The sequence below is a fragment of the Leptosomus discolor genome, chromosome 1 (assembly GCF_034619465.1).
Source record: "Leptosomus discolor isolate bLepDis1 chromosome 1, bLepDis1.hap2, whole genome shotgun sequence".
Lineage (NCBI taxonomy): Eukaryota > Metazoa > Chordata > Aves > Leptosomiformes > Leptosomidae > Leptosomus > Leptosomus discolor.
Genome location: NC_141391.1, coordinates 193,646,157 through 193,665,950, shown reverse-complemented (window position 1 = coordinate 193,665,950; position 19,794 = coordinate 193,646,157). Strand labels below are relative to the sequence as shown.

At 41.1% G+C, this 19,794-nt stretch overlaps 1 protein-coding gene across 1 annotated transcript in view; it reads right to left on the bottom strand.

Annotated features, from left to right (window-relative positions):
- Positions 1–314: 314 nt before the first annotated feature.
- The window catches only part of PTPRZ1 (protein tyrosine phosphatase receptor type Z1), a 107,353-nt gene continuing 87,873 nt past the window's right edge, over positions 315–19,794 (bottom strand). Inside the window, exons 17-31 of the mRNA XM_086462156.1 lie at positions 19,565–19,661; positions 17,986–18,068; positions 17,105–17,239; positions 15,696–15,830; positions 14,503–14,666; positions 13,720–13,803; positions 11,986–12,121; positions 10,861–11,007; positions 8,738–8,831; positions 7,145–7,218; positions 6,010–6,138; positions 3,277–3,423; positions 2,861–3,003; positions 2,103–2,238; positions 315–455 (exon numbers count right to left, since the gene is read on the bottom strand). Coding sequence (XP_086318282.1) covers positions 315–455; positions 2,103–2,238; positions 2,861–3,003; positions 3,277–3,423; positions 6,010–6,138; positions 7,145–7,218; positions 8,738–8,831; positions 10,861–11,007; positions 11,986–12,121; positions 13,720–13,803; positions 14,503–14,666; positions 15,696–15,830; positions 17,105–17,239; positions 17,986–18,068; positions 19,565–19,661 — 1,845 coding nt within the window. The remainder of the gene's footprint in view (positions 456–2,102; positions 2,239–2,860; positions 3,004–3,276; positions 3,424–6,009; positions 6,139–7,144; positions 7,219–8,737; positions 8,832–10,860; positions 11,008–11,985; positions 12,122–13,719; positions 13,804–14,502; positions 14,667–15,695; positions 15,831–17,104; positions 17,240–17,985; positions 18,069–19,564; positions 19,662–19,794) is intronic.

Genomic DNA, 19,794 nt, shown 5'->3' with positions numbered 1-19,794 from the left:
ATACTGAAAAAACATACCACAATTCAATTCTTAGAAACACTGTAAAAGTCAATCAAGTTAGTCCAGACATAACAACGTATTACAAGAAATCTTTCAAGAAAAGGCACACATTGTTAATGATGAAAGTTCCACAGTAAAGTCTTATGTAACAGAAGTGACTGAGCAACGGTTGGGATCTGATTATATATATAGTGACTGGACAGATTCCCGCCCCCCTCCCCCCCCAACAAAGTATAAAACTCAAAATAATAATGGTAAACTCCAGGTGTTACTGGTGTGATGTAGGTATGTGTGTGTTTAATTTCATGTGTTAATTAAACTAAAGATTCTAAACTTTCAGCTGCATTTCCATCAGGTAAAGCTGAGCCATTACTGTCCATAGATGCTGAAGGGTTTTCTTCTTGCCTTGTGCTGACAAGGCTGAGAATAGCTTTGTACAGAAACTGGTACTGTTCCTGGAGAAGAAAAGAGGACATAGTCAGTGTGTTGTCAGAAATAACAACATTAGGCTATCTTGTAACACTGTTGCTCAAAATTAATTAACAGCTGACATGTCAGTCTGTTAATGTTCTGTGCTCCACAATTTATTGCGTTACCTAGCAGCTTTATTTATTTTCCGACTAATGGCTCCCCCTATACACAACGTAAAGCATAACATTAGGAAGACAGTACACGTAGGGGAGAAAACCGTGTTTTAAAATAAATATTAGGTGCTGAATTTGATCTTGTTAAAGTCAATTGCAAAGTTCCCATTGACTGAATGGGGGGTCAGGATTAGAGCTACTGTTTGCCTGTTGGCTTTTTTCCTCCTTGAATATATTCTCATTTTTTGTCCTCTGAATTCCACCCAGGCAGATTTTTTTTCTTCTTTTTTCTTTTTGGTATTTGCAGTTACTGTTATGTTTTTGAAGATCCTGCCAGGAAGAGGAGGTAGGAAGAGAGACGAGACTTTGTGGGAAGACTGTCTGAGGAGGCCACTGCCTAGAGGGAGCGGAGAGTCTCGGCTGGGTGCGGTGGGAAATGGGGAGTGCCAGGAGCCAGCTGGACGGCAGGGTGGGCTGGGAAGGAGGGAACGGCTGGACGATCTGTGCAGGGAGAGCAGCCACAGCGAAGTCTGAGCTGCACCAGGTAACAGTTGATGCTCTGAAAGCGCAGAAGAATCTTTCGGGTTTAGGATGAATATATGAGGATAAAGAATGTTTGTGATAGGAGTGAGGAGCAGTAAGAAGGTTAGGGGTCTTGACTATTAGGTTGGACTAAGAGATACATGGTAGAAAGAGCAACAAATTTGAATATCTGCAGTAGGAGGATGGGGAACTGGACATCTGAGATAAAGGGCCCAGGTATTTGCTGAATGCTCCTGGGGCAAGAGTGAAGGTCCTGAAGGTGCTGTTGAGGTGGAAGTGCTCCCATTTTCACTCCATGGTCCGCCAGGCATCTCAGTCTGGTCTAGCTGGGCAGGGCAAGGGAGCGGACACATCTGTCAATCCTTGTTTTGCTGTCAAAAATGTGATAACGCTAACCCTAACGTTTCACTCAAAGTGTTCTCGTTATTACACTTATTGTAGCTCTACAGCAGTCAGATTTGTCGTAGTTGACCAAAGGAACAAGGTTCGTAGTTTTCAATTTCTGTGATGAATTTTCACCTGTATGACAATGACTTAGTATGGAATTCTTGTTATACTTTTCATGTTTTTTTTCCTTCTGTAAGCACAATGACAATGGTGTCAAGTGACCATTCAATGGATCAAGATCAAAGTCCAACCTGAAATGGAAAACTAAGGTAACTACTTCAGGGTCCACTTGGAGCATAAATTTATTCCTGCTGAATTAAAACCTTCATTTACATGGTGCAGATTATATGATGATGGTGGCAGCTCTGCACATTTTCAATATGACCACTTGATAACCACACAAGTTTTCATGGGAAATACTCTGTTTTGGAACAAGCAGCAGGTCCACTACAGCACCTCTGGAAGACAGTGATTAACTTACGCAGAAACTAAGATGCCAAGGGTTCAGTAATGTTGCTCTAAGATCTAAGCGTGCTAATAAACCACACATAGGAAAAAAAATATGCACATATTTTGCTTATTACTTACAATGTCTGTAAAGACTCCTGGCCTCATCAAATTTATCATCTTCGCTACCTGGTACACATCGACTGAATTCTCATTTTCCAGTTGATGCATCAGTGTTGTTAATGCACAGAAAGTGCCTGCTGTCACCCCTCCATGCCTTTGTAAAGTTAAAAAAAAACAAAAACACAAAAAAAGGTCTCTAGAAACTGGATCAAGTTTCTACAGCTGGAGAAAATATAAAATCCAGGGTAAACTGATAAGAGTAATTTCAGTCATGTGATCTTTACACTTTACACTGAAATAGGCCTGCCCAGCAGTGCCTTAACACAACCTTCACAGCACCTGGCTACAAGCTCTGGAGAGCCTTTAAAAGCCAATCTTAGAGTTATTTCCCTACAATCTCTACTAACCAGGCCTCAGGTCCTTCAGTATTTCAACATTTCAGTATTTTTGGCCATTATTAAACAGCTGGAGAAGGGTAAGGTGCCTCATCCAAATAGTCTTATTTCTTTCAATAACAGACAATGAAGCCCTGATTGATTTCTGCTCCAGTGCCCTACTTGACAATCATCCGGAGTATCAGAATGCTAGAATTGAAAGGAGAACATTGAATTGTGATAAAATAAATGTTTCTCTTGTTGATACAGCTGAAACAGAAGCAGCAGCACTATTGTTAGGTGCAGCCTTTGTGCCTTGTTTCAGTGGCTTTCACTTTAAATGAGATGAAAGGATGGTTCTACAGGAAAATATCGAAACAAACTGAAAGCTGCAGTTCTTACTCATCGTGTACAATCGTGGGTCCATCACGGTTGGAAGTTTCCTCTTTGATGATGCTGATCAGTTCAAAAGTTTTACTAATAGGACTATCAGGATTTGGCCATTTTGGACACTGAAAATGCCTCACTTCAAGTACATAGTCATCCTAAAAGAGGGAAAAAAAGCATAAATTGATTTGGTAAAAGTTGACTGTCTTTATCCTTATCCTTCACTCTGTTCCAGTCCAGCTCCAGCTTCCAGAAACATAATCCTACTGCTCTGGAGGCTGGACTATCCTATTCCCAAGGTCACCGATTACCTACTGAGGCTACTGTCTCCCTGGGTGTTTTGTCACTAATTTACCATAGTAGGTGTAACAAAATGTAAGCATTACCTTTAACAAATCAAGTCCTGAGTTATAGGTTTATGACAGTGTTACCTGAGTAGCTTCTAAAATAAAGTCTTGGATTATGAGCTTCTCCTCATTTGACAGACACTTGTGTTCTTCAGCAATCATAGTAACTTTGAAACTCTCACAGTTTATAGGCTCATCTTTGTTCGGCCAGTATACAAATTCATCTTCAGCCTCCAGGAAAAAAAAAAAAGAAGCCATAGAAGTAAGTAATGTTCAACTCTTAAAATAAAACTTAATCCAACACAATAAATAATGTGCCACGTATGTAAGCAATGCAGTCAGCTAGATTTAAATTGACAAATCAGAATTTGAGCGGGATTACAAACATCACAAGTGATGGTTTTCAGACACCTCTGCAGTGATCCTGACCAGAAGACTCGTGGAGATACTGACCCACATAGCAGTCAGTATGTGCTGTGCTGCACTCTGCCACATGTTCAGCCTGGCCTTCAGGCTGGACTGTGCTGCTCATAGCCTGGGGCCACAGGATAAACTCAGCTGGTTGATTATAACAGAGGAGCCTGCAGGCAGCTCGTGCCCAGTACCGGCGATTACACCACCTGCGTGGCCTTACGTTTTGCGCTTGCGTGGCAAGGCTTTGGTAGCAACAGGGCTACAGGAGTGAATTCTGTGAGAAGCTGCTAGAAGCTTCCCCTATGTCGAACAGAGCCAATGCCAGCTGGATCCAAGACGGACCTGCCGCTAGCCAACGCTGAGCCCATCAGCGATGGTGGCAGTGCCTCTGTGAGAACGTGTTTAAGAAAACGAAAAAATTACCATGCAACAGCAACTGCAGCCAGAGAGAGGAGTGAGAATATGCGAGACAAACAACTCTGCAGACACCAAGGTCAGCGAAGAAGGTGGGGGAGGAGGTGCTCCAGGTGCTGGAGCAGAGATTCCCCTGCAGCCCATGGTGAAGACCATGGTGAAGCAGGCTGTCCTCCTGCAGCCCATGGAGGTTAACAATGGAGCAGGTATCTGCCTGCACACCGTGGAGGAGCCCACGCCAGAGCAGATGGATGCCCAAAAGAGGCTGTGACCCCATGGGAAGCCCATGCTGGAGCAGACTCCTGCCAGGACCTGCTCCAGGCTGGAGCAGGTTTGCTGGCAGGACTTGTGACCTCATGGGGGACCCATGCTGGAGCAGTCCGTTCCTGAAGGACTGCGCTCCATGGAAGGGACTGATGCTGGAGCAGTGCCTGAAGAACAGAAGCCCACAGGAAGGACTCATGTTGGAGAAGTTCACGGAGGACTCTCTGCCGTGGGAGGGACCCCACGCTGGAGCAGGGGAAGGGTGTGAGGAGTCCTCCCCCTGAGGAGGAAGGAGTGGCAGAGACAACGTGTGTGAACTGATCATCACCCCCATTCCTCGTCCCTCTGCGCCACCTGCGGGCAGGAGGCAGAGAATTTGGGAGTCAAGTTGAGCCCAGGAAGAAGGGAAGGGTGGGGGGAAGGTGCGTTTTTTAAGATTTGGTTTTATTTCTTATTACCTTTCTCTGACTTGATTGGTAATAAATTAAACTAATTTCCCCAAGTTGAGTCTGTTTTGCCTGTGGCAGTAACTGGTGAGTGATCTCCCCATCTTTATCTTGACTGAGCAGCCTTTTGTTATTTTGTTATATTTTTCTCTCCCCTGTCCAGCTGAGGAGGGGAGTGATGGCACAACTTTGGCGGGCACCTGGTGTCCAGCCAGTGTCAACCCACCATATCTTGGAATTATCTAAAAGTGCAGCAAGAAGTTCTCATGAGAACATACTTTCTGTTTGACAGCAGAAATGATGAACAGAGTTGTTTTCTTTTAAGAAAATCCTATAACAGCTTGGATGACCAAAATGGGAGTAACTCTTTCATGGATGGGAGCTGCATGGTGTGATGTACCTCGATCAGAGGTTCCCAGCAGCTGAAGGGATGTAAGTTTATCTACGCTAACCTCTCCTTCATAGTGTTAGCTTTAATAAATAGCATTTTAAACGATACTTTACAGAGTCTGAGTGCCTTTCTTACTGGCATCATAATGAACCAGCACCTCCTGGCAAAACAACCTCCCTTATTACAAAGGGTAACTTAAAAATCCATCTGTTTTACAGGAAGTCTAGCATTCATAAAAAATTTGATAAGAAAAAAACCAAACACTGTCTTGGTTGTACGTGTTTTTCCAATCATGAAAGACTCTCCAAAGCATTTGCACAGCTTTCCTCCAAACTCATTACCAAACACGATGCCCTCTTTCACACCTCAAGATTTTTCTAAGTACCAAGCTACTCCTGCACTTCTAGTAACTGAAAAACATATATGTTTGTTATTAAATTATACATGCAGGATGAACATACGAGCTTCCTTTGCTGTTTAGAGTCAGATAAATCCCTGCTGAACATCTGTTTGTAACTTCAGACAAGCAAGACAACCAACCTCATATTTCTGCTCTTACCTAATAATGGTTGAAGAAGCCATACTACAATTAAAATAAAAGTCCTGGAGTGAAAACTAGCCTTGCATAATGGTTACTTCTGCTGTTTGGCTCTTTTTATAAATTATACAGGAATGATTCAATACTTTCTCAGCCAGTTGCAATTTGCCCAGACAAAGATCTCCAGATTTCCACTAGATGATTTGTGGATTTTACACTCAGTACATTATTATTAATTTTTAATTGTTTTTCACGAAATCTAAGACATTGTCTCTTGTCCTGCATATTTCAATATGGTAATACTAATAAAATTCACACATAAACCCAAAACAATCAGCCACAAAAATTACCATATTCTGGCTATCAGGAAGCATGACTATTAGCTGGGCATTATGGTCCCATATCATTCTCCAGAAATCCTTGATAGTGTGTAGTAAGGGATGCTGGGTAATAATGAATTCATTACTTTGATAATAACCCTGCAAAAGAAAATCAACACATTAGAATTGATGCCCAACTATTAACACTTAAAGCAAACTTCTAGTGGACAGAGCTAGAAGCCTAGAAAAAAACCTGCAGACTTGTGCCTCCTGTGGCTTCCTGCAAATATTAAAAGAATATAAAACTTCCATTGAAGTATTTTCCAGATGAAAACAATAAAATCAATGACACTGAAATAATTTTTAAGACTCCAAAAAATTTTATCAAAAAAAAAAAAAAAAAAAAATCAGTGGAAACTTGAACATCCAACTTAGAATGAAAATACATTAACTCATACACACATGTTAATTGTTCTATATTAGCCAGAATTCCAGAGGAGCTGGCAACCTGAAACAAATAAAAGAACACTTGAAAGATCTGCAAAAATCCCAAGTGGTCTCTTAGTTTGTACAGATGTCCCAGATCAACTTCTTATCATAAAAGACAGTTCCTTTGCACTAATGCACCTGATGAAGGATCATGCATACACAGCACTGCAGGAAGCTTCCCCATCTCTTTCCTGAACGTCCAAGAAGCATTTATTCCTCCCTCTCAGACAATGAAGGGGAAAAGAGTTGAAGAAAACCCAGGGAACAAAAGGATAATGGAAAGCTGATGAGCTATGGTGCCTTGGGCTATGCCAGTTGCAAAAGCTCTGTAAGATGAACATGTATGAGGACAAACCACAGTACAGCCATTAAAAACTAACTTGTTAGTTAACACTTTTAGTTCATCTCAAAAGATTCTTCCATAGGTGGCATTTAGCTTTATGAGACGTTAAAACTATGATGGGATTTCTGGTTCTACAGATTGTCAAAATGCAATACACTTAACCAAACTTAAAACCAGTAATACAGTAATCATACTTCCTGGGGGAAGTAACTCTTTTAGGCAGAGTGAATAATGGAAGAAAGGAGCTTCCACCCTAACCTGAACACATGACAGCTCTGAAAACAGCTATACAATGGGACATTGTTTTTCAGCACCAGAGTTTAAATGACTTACCATTATATAGGAAGCATTGATGTAGTCTGTCCCTTCACCAGACAGTGATGAGATACCCACTCTAGATCTTTCCACTGTAAAGAAAAGTCATGAACTACTACAGATGTTGCAATGACTCATACAGCAATTATCTCACACATCTCAATCAGGATCCATCAATCAGAATAAATCGTTATCCAGCCTTCTGTTTTCCTATGTATGCAGTACTTAGACAATCATTGCTTCACTAAAAATACGTTACAAAACATTGCTCCACACCAATGCAAATGTCTTCAGCTCTTTCTGACCAATCTGATAGCCTTCTATGATGGCATGACTGGCTGGGTGGATAAGGGGAGAGCAGTCGATGTTGTCTATCTTGACTTCAGCAAGGCTTTTGACACTGTCTCCCATCACATCCTCATAGGTAAGCTTAGGAAGAGTGAGACAGATGAGTGGACAGTGAGGTGCATTGAGAACTGGCTGAAGGGCAGCGCTCAGGGGGTTTTGATCAACGGTGCTGACTCTAACTGAAGACCTGTGACTAGTGGTGTCCCCTAGGTGTCAGTACAGGGTCCAGTCTTATTCAATATACTCATCAGTGACCTGGATGAAGGGACAGAGTGCACCGTCAGCAAGTTTGCTCATGACACAAAACTGGGAGGAGCGGCTGACACACCAGAAGGCTGTGCTGCCATTCAGTGAGACCTGGACAGGCTGGAGAGCTGGGCAGAGAGGAACCTAATGCAGTTCAGTAAGGGCAAGTGTAGCGTCCTGCACCTGGGGAGGAATAACCCCATGCACCAGTAAAGGCTGGGGGTCAACCTGCTGGAGAGCAGCTCTGCAGAGAAGGACCTGGGAGTCGTGGTAGACAACAAGTTAACCATGAGCCAGCCATGTGTGCCCCCATGGCCAAGAAGGCCAGTGGTATCCTGGGGTGCATCAAGATGAGTGTGGCCAGCAGGTCGAGGGAGGTTCTCCTCCCACTCTGCTCCGCCCTGGTGAGGCCACATCTGGAGTGTTGTGTCCAGTTCTGGGCCCCCCAGTTCAAGAGAGAAAAGGAACTACTGGCGAGAGTCCAGCAGAGGGCCATGAAGATGCTGAGGGGACGGGAGCATCTCTCTTAGGAGGAAAGGCCGAGAGACCTGGGTCTGTTTATCCTGGAGAAGAGAAGACTGAGAGGGGACCTTATCAACACTTATAAATATCTAAAGGGTGGGTGTCAAGAGAATGGGGCCAGGCTCTTTTCAGCAGTGCCCAGTGACAGGACAAGGGGCAACAGGCACAAACTGGAGCACAGAAGTTCCACCTGAACATGAGGAAAAACTTCTTTACACTAAGGCTCATAGAGCACTGGAACAGGCTGCCCAGGGAGGTTGTGGCGTCTCCTTCCCCGGAGATATTCAAAACCCGCCTGGATGCAGTCCTGTGCAACCTGCTGTAGGTGAACCTGCTTTAGCAGGGGGGTTGGACTAGATGATCTCCAGAGGTCCCTTCCAACCCCTACCATTCTGTGATACTGTGATTCTGTGATCCTGAGAAAAAGTCAAAAGTTTGACACACGCAGTTTGTAAACATTTTGCCACCCTGAGAAGCCGAATTTAACAATCTTACCAGGAATGATGGATGAAGTTCGGTTCTTTTCTCTGTTACACTGTTTCAGTGCAGTTGAATAATCACACTGCTGTGTGTTAGACTGGCTCAGTAACTGAAACAATTAAGTAAAAAAAACCCCAACAGGTCACTGTACAAAAGCCATCATTAAACAGAGGAGTGCACATACTGCAGGTTAGCTGTCCCTCTTAGCTTTAGGCATCTAGTTATCTGGCTAAACTAATTAGCATGTCATCAGAATCCTTTCTCTTCGCTATTTTATCAGTTCAAGTGATTCTTGAGCCCTAAGTCGAGAAGCACGTTTTTGAAGGAAATGACACTTTATGTTGTTCCCATGTGCAGCCCCCCACTGCTTGTTGCCACCCGAGTGTCACTTCCATTTTACCCACACAGCTGTTTGTGTAACTTTAAACAGTTTTGGAAAACAGTAAATGTCTGTGCAGAAAAGCTTGCATTATCATACAGATAGTACAGCTCCTAGTGTGAGGCATCTCTAGATAGCCCAGTTATGAGCTTCCTGATTTTCTCTCCAAACCTGTGAGAGGAAAATAGGACTGATCTGGGGGCGGGTCGTGTTTCATTGACTTATTTGTTTCAATTAATACAATTCAAACAAACAAAGAGTATGAGAAGCAATGAGTGTGTACATATACATATGTATATATACACACCACAGTGCTGTATATACAGTGGTTGACATGAAATAAGTTTGAAAAGCAGGTTTTTCCTAGTTTTTAGGATTTTTTTAATCACTAGTAAAATAAGCAGACCAGATTAATCAGAACGTTCAAAAGAATTCAAAAGACTTTTCTGTGATGTTTCGGGCTGGGTACGTGTAGCCTTCAGAAGCTGCCTGCTTTGGAAAAACAGATAGCAAACTAGGGATGTTCCATCCAAACAAATCAGACCACAATTCTTTTCAGCTAAAACAGTTCTTCAGTAAAACAAGACTCCACATTTTTGTTATTATTCTAATAATTTTAGCTTGCAAAGGAAAAGGAGATTGAATGAGATATGCCCCTTTCTGATAATATTTAAGCTCTTGAAATCGGAGCTCTACACAGCTCCTGCAATTTGCACTGCACACTATATTTACACACCCTATTTGTATATATGATTTGTTTTATTCTTTCCTCTGTATAGGAAAGGTGGGATGCTTATTTTTCCAAGCTCCTCACATCTGAGATAAGAGTCCCTACTTTTCCCTAGGAAAAAACAGTGCAACACTGTCAGATCATTCAAGCCAGGATAGCAGCAAACTGTGAAATCCTTTGCTATATTGTTCCTATTCTGTTCTGTACTGCTTATTATCTTGAAGCAACACTAGTTACTGTGCCTATGTGGCCAAAATACTTTAGAAAATAAATATATGAATATTTTTCACAGCCTCACCATCTATTGATGTTATCTACAGACTTCTCTGCTTAGGTTTTTTACTTAAGATCCAATAGCTAATTGTAGAAAGAATTCCTGTTAAATTAGGGAAAGCAAAGTCTGTTTGGCCACATAATTTGGAAAACATCTGAATGCGATTTACTTCTCTGAATTCAAATTCATTTGAGAAGGTAGGATTTTCTGTGTTTCCTTTATAAGTGACCAAGTGAGACTTCCCATTCTGCCCACGAGTCAATGAGCTGTCAGCTGGCTGGGTCTGTTCTTTCTCTGGGTTACTAAAAGTCCTGTGCATGTACACACTGATTTCCACATCCACAAGTACCAAAGTGTGAACTCTGTCTTCCAGCCAGTGCTGTACGCTAAGGGGAAAATGCTGATCAATCAAATAGCTCATGATATTTTTGCCACAATGACATCTTTCCAGACTTGTTTTACCTTTGGGATCTTTGTGCAAAGGCATGTAGTTAGATTTTCCAGAATCTACTTACTGTTCTATTTCTCATGCTCTTTTTTTAAAAAAAATAAAATAAAATTCCTCGTTTAAGAGTATGCAAGTAATTCTTTTGTCCCAATTGACTGTATGCATTTGGTAAACTGCCCTGAATTTAGGCTCAGCAGTTAAATTTTAGACAGAGCAAGCTAATGAAAGTTGTGGTGAGATACCTACTTTTAAGTCATTCAAGCTTACAAGCCTAAAGCCTTTCGTGTTAAGATCTTGGAGAGCTCACCTTGAATTGTTTCTCCAGTCTGGTCTTTCCTGTTGGTCCAGGTATCAAGAGAGCATTAACATAGGCATGAATGTGAGTCTCAGGGACTTCTGTTTCTTTACTGAGTATTGCTTCGACCAATGCATCATGAATGAAGATGTATTGCTCCTAAGAAAATAAAACCAAACATCTGAGCTCTATTTTCAGATTCCCCTGGCCACCTCTGACTAAGTTGCCACTTCTAATGTGGTCAGTATTTCTTCACAGTGTGCTGCTGTAGGGAAGTTTTCTCAAAGGTGATCCTCTACAGTGAAAGCTGTCCCTCCGCAGTGGCAGTACACATTTACAAGCACAACTGAACTACACATACAATGTGTGTAGGATATAATACCAAATCGCCACCACCTGTGGTATCTCATGTCCACAGAACAGCATTAAAAATGCAAGCAGAGGCTTGAGTCAAATTTCCAAGCCAGCTTGTTATGTGACTCTCCCTGTCTTTCTTGCAATAAAGTTATCACTTCCAGTTCCTACTGCTATCCTCTATTTTATCTCTCATGTCCTTTGGAACAAGTGCCCATGATTACCTTTTTTTTTTTTTTTCTATTGAAAGGCACTGGGGAATCTAACCACCTGTTCTTGAAACCTGAAATAGAGTTTCAAATGTCCTGCTGTTGTCCTTATTGTTTTCTTCTGGTGTTTCACTGTTCAATGTATAACCTTCAGTTTAAAGCAGCTACAGATAATCTTCTGTCTGAAACAGGCCTTTTTCCTACTGTTTATTGCTTAATATCAACGGTTTGATCAGGTTCAGTGAAGATCTGAACACCTAACATGGGCGGTCCCTTAAAAAAAATCTACGACAAAAATGCATGCTTTGCCAAGAAAGTGCTACTGCAGACTTCCTCTCTTCTGAGTCCTCCCTAATAAACAGACAAGAGCCCACAGACAGGTAATTTCTAGTGCATTGCTCTAAGTGAGCCTAGAAGGATGTCTGTATAAAAACCAGTGAAGCAAAAGGGAAAGTCCAGTCTGGTGACTGGTTGCCAGTCTGTCTGGCGGTGCCAAAAAGGAGGCTGTATCATCTCTCCTCTGCAAACAGAAATAGCCTGTAATAGTCTCTTGCTATAAATATTTTAGTCTTACCTCAGTCTGCACCAGGTAGTTCCTCTGGGTACGTATGTGTTTTAAGAATCCAAATATGTTGACTGTCCCTTCATGCTGAATTTGCTGCAGCATGCTGTCTAACACTATGTATGTGCCTGTCCTTCCAACACCAGCACTACAAAACAAAAAAATAGTCTTGAGCCTTAAGCAAAACAATAATGAAACGAACTGTTTCTTACACAGAGCTTTTTCAACAAACTGATGCGTAGAGAAGGTTTTCCTCTACAAATTTTATTATTATATGATTCTATTACTTTGCTAAAGCATCAAGGCTGGTAATGAAGAAAAACCCAACTAATCTTTTTCTCTGCACAACAAGAGATCTAAAGATCATATTCTCAAATGAGTTTTAAAGTATCAATTTTTATCAATTTTTGAAGTATCAATTGAAACAGAATTAAGGGGTTTCCTGCAAGACTGCAATTTTCAAGCTTCTGATATTCCTTAGGATACTTTGTCAAGTACACCTAGAAAGAGTGGCGTATGTCAGCATCTGGGCACAGTTAATGTGCCGAAGTTCTCCTATGTTGAAACACACGCCACTTTAAAGGGAAAGTTGCATTATGCCACCCATTATAGATACAAGAGATTTCACAGATACCAGACTGAGGAAAACCCCAGGAAGTGCTGAAGGTACATCTGCAAAAGAAAAAAGTTTAGTGCTCTTCAGATCCAGCTAAGAGGGCAAGCAATGGTTGAAACCTCTCATAAAAAGGGAATGTGCAAAAGAAAGGGTTAACCAACTCACTTCTGTTATGAACTCTGACTCATTTAGCACAAAAATGCCTGTATCATAAGATTAAACCTCAACTTCTTCTTTCATAAAATATCTGGGTAGGGAGTACAAGGTCAAGAGCTCATTTTTTGTTATCTAGTCTTATATGGGAATTAGTCAGTATGATGCAGTTGTAATTCCCCTTTTAAGTTACCAAGAAACCTTATGTATATTGGTACATGTAACTTGACAGCAACACTGTGCTGGGTCTGCATGATTCCTTATGGGCAGATCCAAGCTCAGTCCGTACATGATAATTCAGTCATCTCATTTCTTCCACAGAGGTGGCACAAAGCATGGGTAATGTGACTTCAGATTGTTGTAATAAACTGTCTAAATAAACATGGTATAAAACTGAAAGGTTCATGTTATCAACACACTATTAGACACAAGAAAGTATAAAGATTACCAGACACCATCTGTACTTGCTATGAAATACGAAACATGAAAAGTACCAAAACACAAAAATAACTAAAAAAAGTTTCATGAAGTTCCTCCTATGTGTCCTCCATACAGCCTGTAAAGATAAAGAAAAGTTACATTTCTAACGTGAGAGGACTCTTTTAAAATTCCATAATGCATGGGGACAGGTGAACTAAAAGCCAAATAAGACTGCCTACAGAGGTGAGCTATACCTATGATCTAACGGAGAGGTCTGACTGAAGCCACACAACTTAACCAGTGTTCACTTTTTAAGAACTCAATTTAATTGACTTATAATGTATTGCTGATCTCTCTGCCCACTGGCATAGATCTCAGACTTGGTATTTTGGGGAAGCTCTTATTTTAAACGCCCCAAGAACAGACAGAATCTAGATAGCAGCAGAACAACCAAAAAGTGGAATTTTCATTTTCCAAGCTAAAACCAGATTTCAGTCAGATTAGATCATCCCAGAAAGAAAATATCTTCATTTGCAGCATTTGTGAGGTGACTTTACCTGTTGGCTTCCTCAGAGTCAGCTCCAGAAGGACAGAATTCATGAGGAGGTTCTCTTTCCAAATGTTCCATCAAAGGTGAGGTACTACAGTGGAAAACCAGAACCTGCTTATATATTTTACAATAACCTGGTCCTTCACGGGTATTGTGAAGTCATTCCAGGCCCTACAAGCCCTTTTTAACCAATGTTCCCTGAGCTGCCCAGTTTTAGTGAGCACTGACAGAACACCTGCCTGCACACTGCGGCACATGCAGACCTCAAACCGCTCCCCAGAATGCTCCTCCATTGCAAATGACTGCTAGAGCGCAGAGTAATGTTAAAAACAGCAGAGTTGTAGTTCAGCCAGGAATAGAGTGAGTCTTCTTTTGTGGACAGAGCTCCTCTTAGGATTACAGAGTATCCCTGCACCAAAGAAAGCATGAGCCAAAACCATCCGAACGACATGTTTGCAGAAATGAAACAATTACTGCTATATATGTATCTGGTAAGCTCATAGGAATCAAAAGAGTAGTATAGAAAAGTGCAAAAATGTAAAAAGAAAAGCATTTTTGCAAAAAAAAGAACACAGTGCAGAGCAGCATCATCTCGTTTACAGCCATTATGGAGATTTACAGAAGTTGATTAGTTGGCCTTACCAAGGACAGAAATATCAGCTAAGAAATTAATCTTATTCCATGAGGAATTGTTAAATGTGAGAGTGAAATTTTGCTTAACCCACCACTGAAAAATTCTTTTTTCTGCAAAACAAAAGTGGAGTGAACCTTACAGTGGTAAAAACCACACCTGCAATGAACCACAACAGGCCCGACAGCGTGGCGCTTGGCATGCGAAGCCTTCCGCACGAAGGTGAGCACGGGCAGCGTGTATTCTGGAACACCCATGTCAGGCCACTGGGTATAATGGTATTGAGTGACTATACGTCCACTAGACCTCCCTTTCTGGGAACCCTGCAACAGAAAAATAATTCCATATGTAAGCAGCCCACGTTTGAAAGGCAGCTCTTCATCATTTCATTTACGTACCTGCTAGTTCTTGAATTAGTACTGTCCCTATCTAGTAAACAGCATGCCACCTCGCTCTGAATATTCCACCTTTCAAAGAGAAGAGGAAGGGCCACTGCTTCTGTCCCATCAGCTTGCCCACTGAACGGAAAAATGACCTGGCACTGCCCCTTAGAGAGCCACAGAGAAAGGCTAAGAGCACTGGAGGGATAACCAATTACAGCTGCTCTTAAGAGTCACCAGCTATTTCTGCCACTCTGCTCCTGTGTTGGGTGGACAGCAAAAGTAGGATTCATCTCACCCAGCTTCAGCGATCTACAAGGGAACTAACTTGTGTAGGCTGCTTTTCTAAATTCACTCCTAACACAGAGGCAGGGATACCTTCAGAAAGCAGGTCATCTCATTCAAAAATTGGTTCCTAAAATAGGCAGAATAAATTACTTGACAGGAAGTGCTGTACGTTATGCATTAATTCTACAGGGAGGCTGAAAGAGTCGATGTCAAACGTTTAGACGGCTGAAATAAATTAAGCTTTCAGAATCCCTCTCAAAGTAGCCAATGTCACATTGCTGAGCTATGAGTATTCTGGTTCTGATTACAATAAAAAAAGGTGTGGATTCACCTGTTTTGCAAGGGGGTAAAAATTCAGACCTTAAAAAGGAAAATTGATAGCTGAGGTGGATGATTTAATCCATACCACGTTTCCTACTAGCTGCGCTCTTTCTGAAAATGTATCCCCCCGCTCAGCAGGCAGGCAAAGTCCTACATCACACCAGTACTACAGGCCAGTATCTTCTCAATTTGTTGATCTGATCAAATTAACTCTGAAGTTGATGAGCATCTTGGCTGGATGAGACTTACAGGATTCAGCTTTTCCTACGCAACAGAAAAGAGCTGCCAACTGTCTTAAAAAATATTCTGAGCAACTTTTAACACTGCCTTTTGCCCAAACTGTGTTTTCAGGCTGTCACGAACCTTTTTGATCTTGGTGTTTCTAAGAGTAAAATTCCTCACAGTGTAATAGGCAAGTACGTGAACACTCTTCTGAGTAACCAAGAAGTTCCCATATTCTTCACTACCTTCGGCTGGCCAGTACTGGTCACATTTTCTCTGTTAGAAAGCAAATGAAAAACAGAGAAAAAGAGAAAGAAAACAAAAAGTCAAACTAGCAAGCTGAAATGTTCAAATTCAAGAATACAGTCAACTACAAAAACATACAGGAACTCTCAATATACCCAGTTTATAACAGACATGATCTTCAGTGTAAGAGAACAAATATTGTGTATTTATTTTGTGCTGTAAAGAGAGATGGCTGCGCAAAGACGCTCTTTATTTGGAATACTCAAAAAAAAGGGAGGTTTAACTCATACTGTCAGAGTTGAAGGGCTCTCATATTGTGGAACTTGCCATTCCATAGGCACTCCACAATCTAAAGAAACTAACACATCATCTATAGGAAAAACAGGAATACGTTCAAGTCAGTAGAGTCATATGTGGCTTTTGGGTAGTACATAGCATGGGCAGAGTATACTTATATCTGATCCATGAGGGTAAGAGTGAGCTTTTATGTGGCCAGAATATACAGTAGAGAGCTGTCACGTCCAGCCTTTTGGTTGGGTAGCCATATAGCCTTCTCCAGGAGTACTAGAAGAGTACCTGTTTATAGCATGGTATAAATGAAGTGCCACTCCCAGCGTGGCCCTCGTCTGCATTTGCTGTGTCTGTATTATCTGATAGATGTTTAATAGGTCATATGACAGGACTTAACATGCATTTTAGACATTGCCGCCAGTATGCAGCATGCGTGATGCAATGTCTCCTCATGGGACCCCAGCTACATTCATACTCCCATCATGTAACCAGAGAAACACACATCCTGTGATAGGATTTGACCTCATTTTGTCTCACTGGACAAACTTGTACCTAGTCATGTAGTAGGAAAGGAACTGTGAGTCCCACAAGATGTTACCAGGGAGCAGCCAGCGAATATCCAGAAAAAATCATCCAAACTATGGCCTTCTCCTTTCCAGGGTCTGAGGCACCCCCGAGAAAGGGAATGATGAGATCAGATTGCTAGCAGAATGTGGCACAAGGTCTACAGTCTGGCCACTCCTAAATGTATACAAGTGGTTTTTTCAGTGTAAGACAATTTTTTTTTGGTACTTAGAACATGGAATACAATTGAGTTTAAATGTTTTCTTTAGTTTCGTAGTACAAATCCTCAACTTTATACTTCTGTAGCCAATCCTAGTATAAGCAACTGCTACAGACCTGCTTTTTGCTCAATAAATGCCTAAACCGGATTTTTAAAAGAGAGAAAGGAGTCTGCTAGAGGTAGATCTATCAACATCAGAGAAAGACATAATAGACAAAGGTACTCATACCCTTCCTTTCTCAACGAGATTAGTTATCATCACAATAACTTCTACGTTATGTTCCCATATCATTCTCCAGAAATCTTCTGCTGTTGATTTTAGTGGCCCTTGAGCTGCGATGTAGGCTTTTGGCTTGTTGTAGCCCTAAATTGAAATGTAACAAATGACACTTGTCAAATCACAGACCACGAGCAAAGCAAGGTGGGGAGGAGTACATGACATTTTATGTATCTATTTTTAAAGAACCTCAAAAGCTTTTAAGTACTTTGGAATTTATAACTACCCAAATCACAGAAACCCTGCAGTACCAGATGACATACGAATGCAACTGTTATGTCAATGTTTATCATTTCAACAAATAGGATATACGTTCAAGTGCCTGTGTTCCAGCAGACTGTTGACATGATAGTGATTATGAGACATCTGTTATGACAGTGGTTTAAAAAAGGAATCAAGATCATTCGCATGTAAATTACTGGGTAACGAAAACTGAATAAATGGTACTTCGGTGAGGCTCTTGGCCAAATGGCATCTTCCTCTCATGAGATTATCTCAGACCGAAGAATTAACCACTTACCAAAAAAGTATGAAGGAACAAACATTCAGATGCAAAATGCTTCTGAAACGACTCAGACGTGACAGAATATTTTTTGTTTCATAAAGCTCTTCACTAAGCTGCAGCTGCTACAATATCAAGATGGATTCAAGAAAGAATTGGAGTTTTACCTGTGCTTTAACTTTGTAGGCTTAACTTAGATCATTAGAGGCTTTTTTAAAGAAAATCTGTAATATTGTACTACTTTTTTTTAATTAAGTTATTTACCTTCGTATATCTGTATTTACAGAAAGGCTGACAGATGAATAGGCTGGCAGATAGAAAAAGCACTTACATCAACGTAGTTGGCATTAATGTAATCAGTCAGTTTTCCATCCTTTTCTGCAAGCTGTGCTAATTTAACCCTAGTATGATCATCTGTAGTAAAACAAGGGAGAAAATAAACATAGTTTTCTGCAAGAATTATATTATTTCTATAAGTAATCTTTTTAAAAAATACTGAAACGGATTTTTACAATACGTAAGACTAATACTGTGACAATCACATACCGTGACAACAACCTGTGCTTAGGTATCAATCAGATTCAAAATTCTACTCTGCAGAAAAATAAACTAATGAATCCAAGGACTCAAGGAACTCAGAATCAGTTGCCTGAACAGCAGCATCTGGGGTCATTTTAGGCACTGTGACATACTCCCCTACAGCCTCCAGCTGCTGCCTGTGAATGGCTGGGTCTTCTGTAAGTCGTGTGTTGTGTCTGCCAAGCCTGCAGTGTCCTGGCTGCCCTGGTATGTCTCAAATGACAGCAGGCACCAGTGTTTAGGTAGAGTCATCCCAAGTTAAAGAAAGTGGAGCCTGCAGCCTGGAAAGTGATGGAACCTTGGAGGAGCCGGTCAGCTGAAGATCTTCAGCAGTGGCTGCCTCAGGGAGAGCTGAAGCTTTCTGTAGCCTGCACTGATTACAAGGACTAGAGACTTGATTCAGTTGCACAGGGCAATTCTTGGTACTTGAGCTTCCCTAAGCTGCTTGAGCACTGTCCTTTGATTACAGAGCCCCTGGGCTGGCACTTTTTGTACGATCAGGTACAAATAGAGAGTGGCAGAGGAAAATCTCTGACTTTCCTGCCCTCTAGAGGTGTGTTCAGTTAGGTGGAATGGGATTTCTGGCTGCTGGTTTACATTGTCTTCTGCCAGATGGGCTGATTCTTTCTCTTTTTCTACTAAGCTCTAGTGATGCTGAATGCTGAACATAAATTTAATTTAGAGCTTCCTGTTATCAGAACAACGTTGAAATACTATAGAGAGTTAAGAAAAATATATTAAGCCACCAAAATGATGAAGATCCCAGGGGCAATAACTTCAAGGAGAGACTAACAAAACCGAATAGACGTCTTTCAGAGATGAAAAATCTCAGATGGTGATGAAGGGCGATGCAATGGGAAAACATGTGTCCTGGCTAATGAAGCTGATCTATTACATTGTGGCAGGGCACAATACAACATGAAAACAGTACATTTATATTTATGTATGACAGTAAATATATCCAGGGATTGTGAAGCTCCTAGAAAGGATAAATCATCATTATTCCAGATCAAAGATGGATTAATTTTGGCAATCAAAACACAGCTTCTTTGGCTTTATAATGGCATTATAATGAAATCTCCCAACTCCCTTTGGGTCACCACAGAAAACACAAATATGTCTTGCTAACACATGCTCATCAAAGCAGCAGAATGCCATAGGACTAACTTGAAGAGATGTGAAATCTCCTGCTATTCCTCTTCAAGCATCTTGCTGAACAGTAGCCTGAGCTTCCAGTGTAGATGTATTTTTTTTTCCCACTAATAACATATAAATCTATACATCTCTATAATTATTTCTCAAACAAAACACCAAGTGATGCATTTACTTACAAGCAACAATGTTTATGTATCGATTCTTATTCTTGTTGTCGGGGTGATTAGAGCTGTCTGATGTAATACCTAGATCTACAGTACAGCTCTGGATTTCCTGAAAAAATCAAATGCATGTCATACCTTACTAAGTATTAAGATATATAAAATGTTTTATAATACAGCAAGTCAGTACGAAAAGAACCACAACCTTATACCCAGTTATCTATGATATTTTACAACTACTTCAT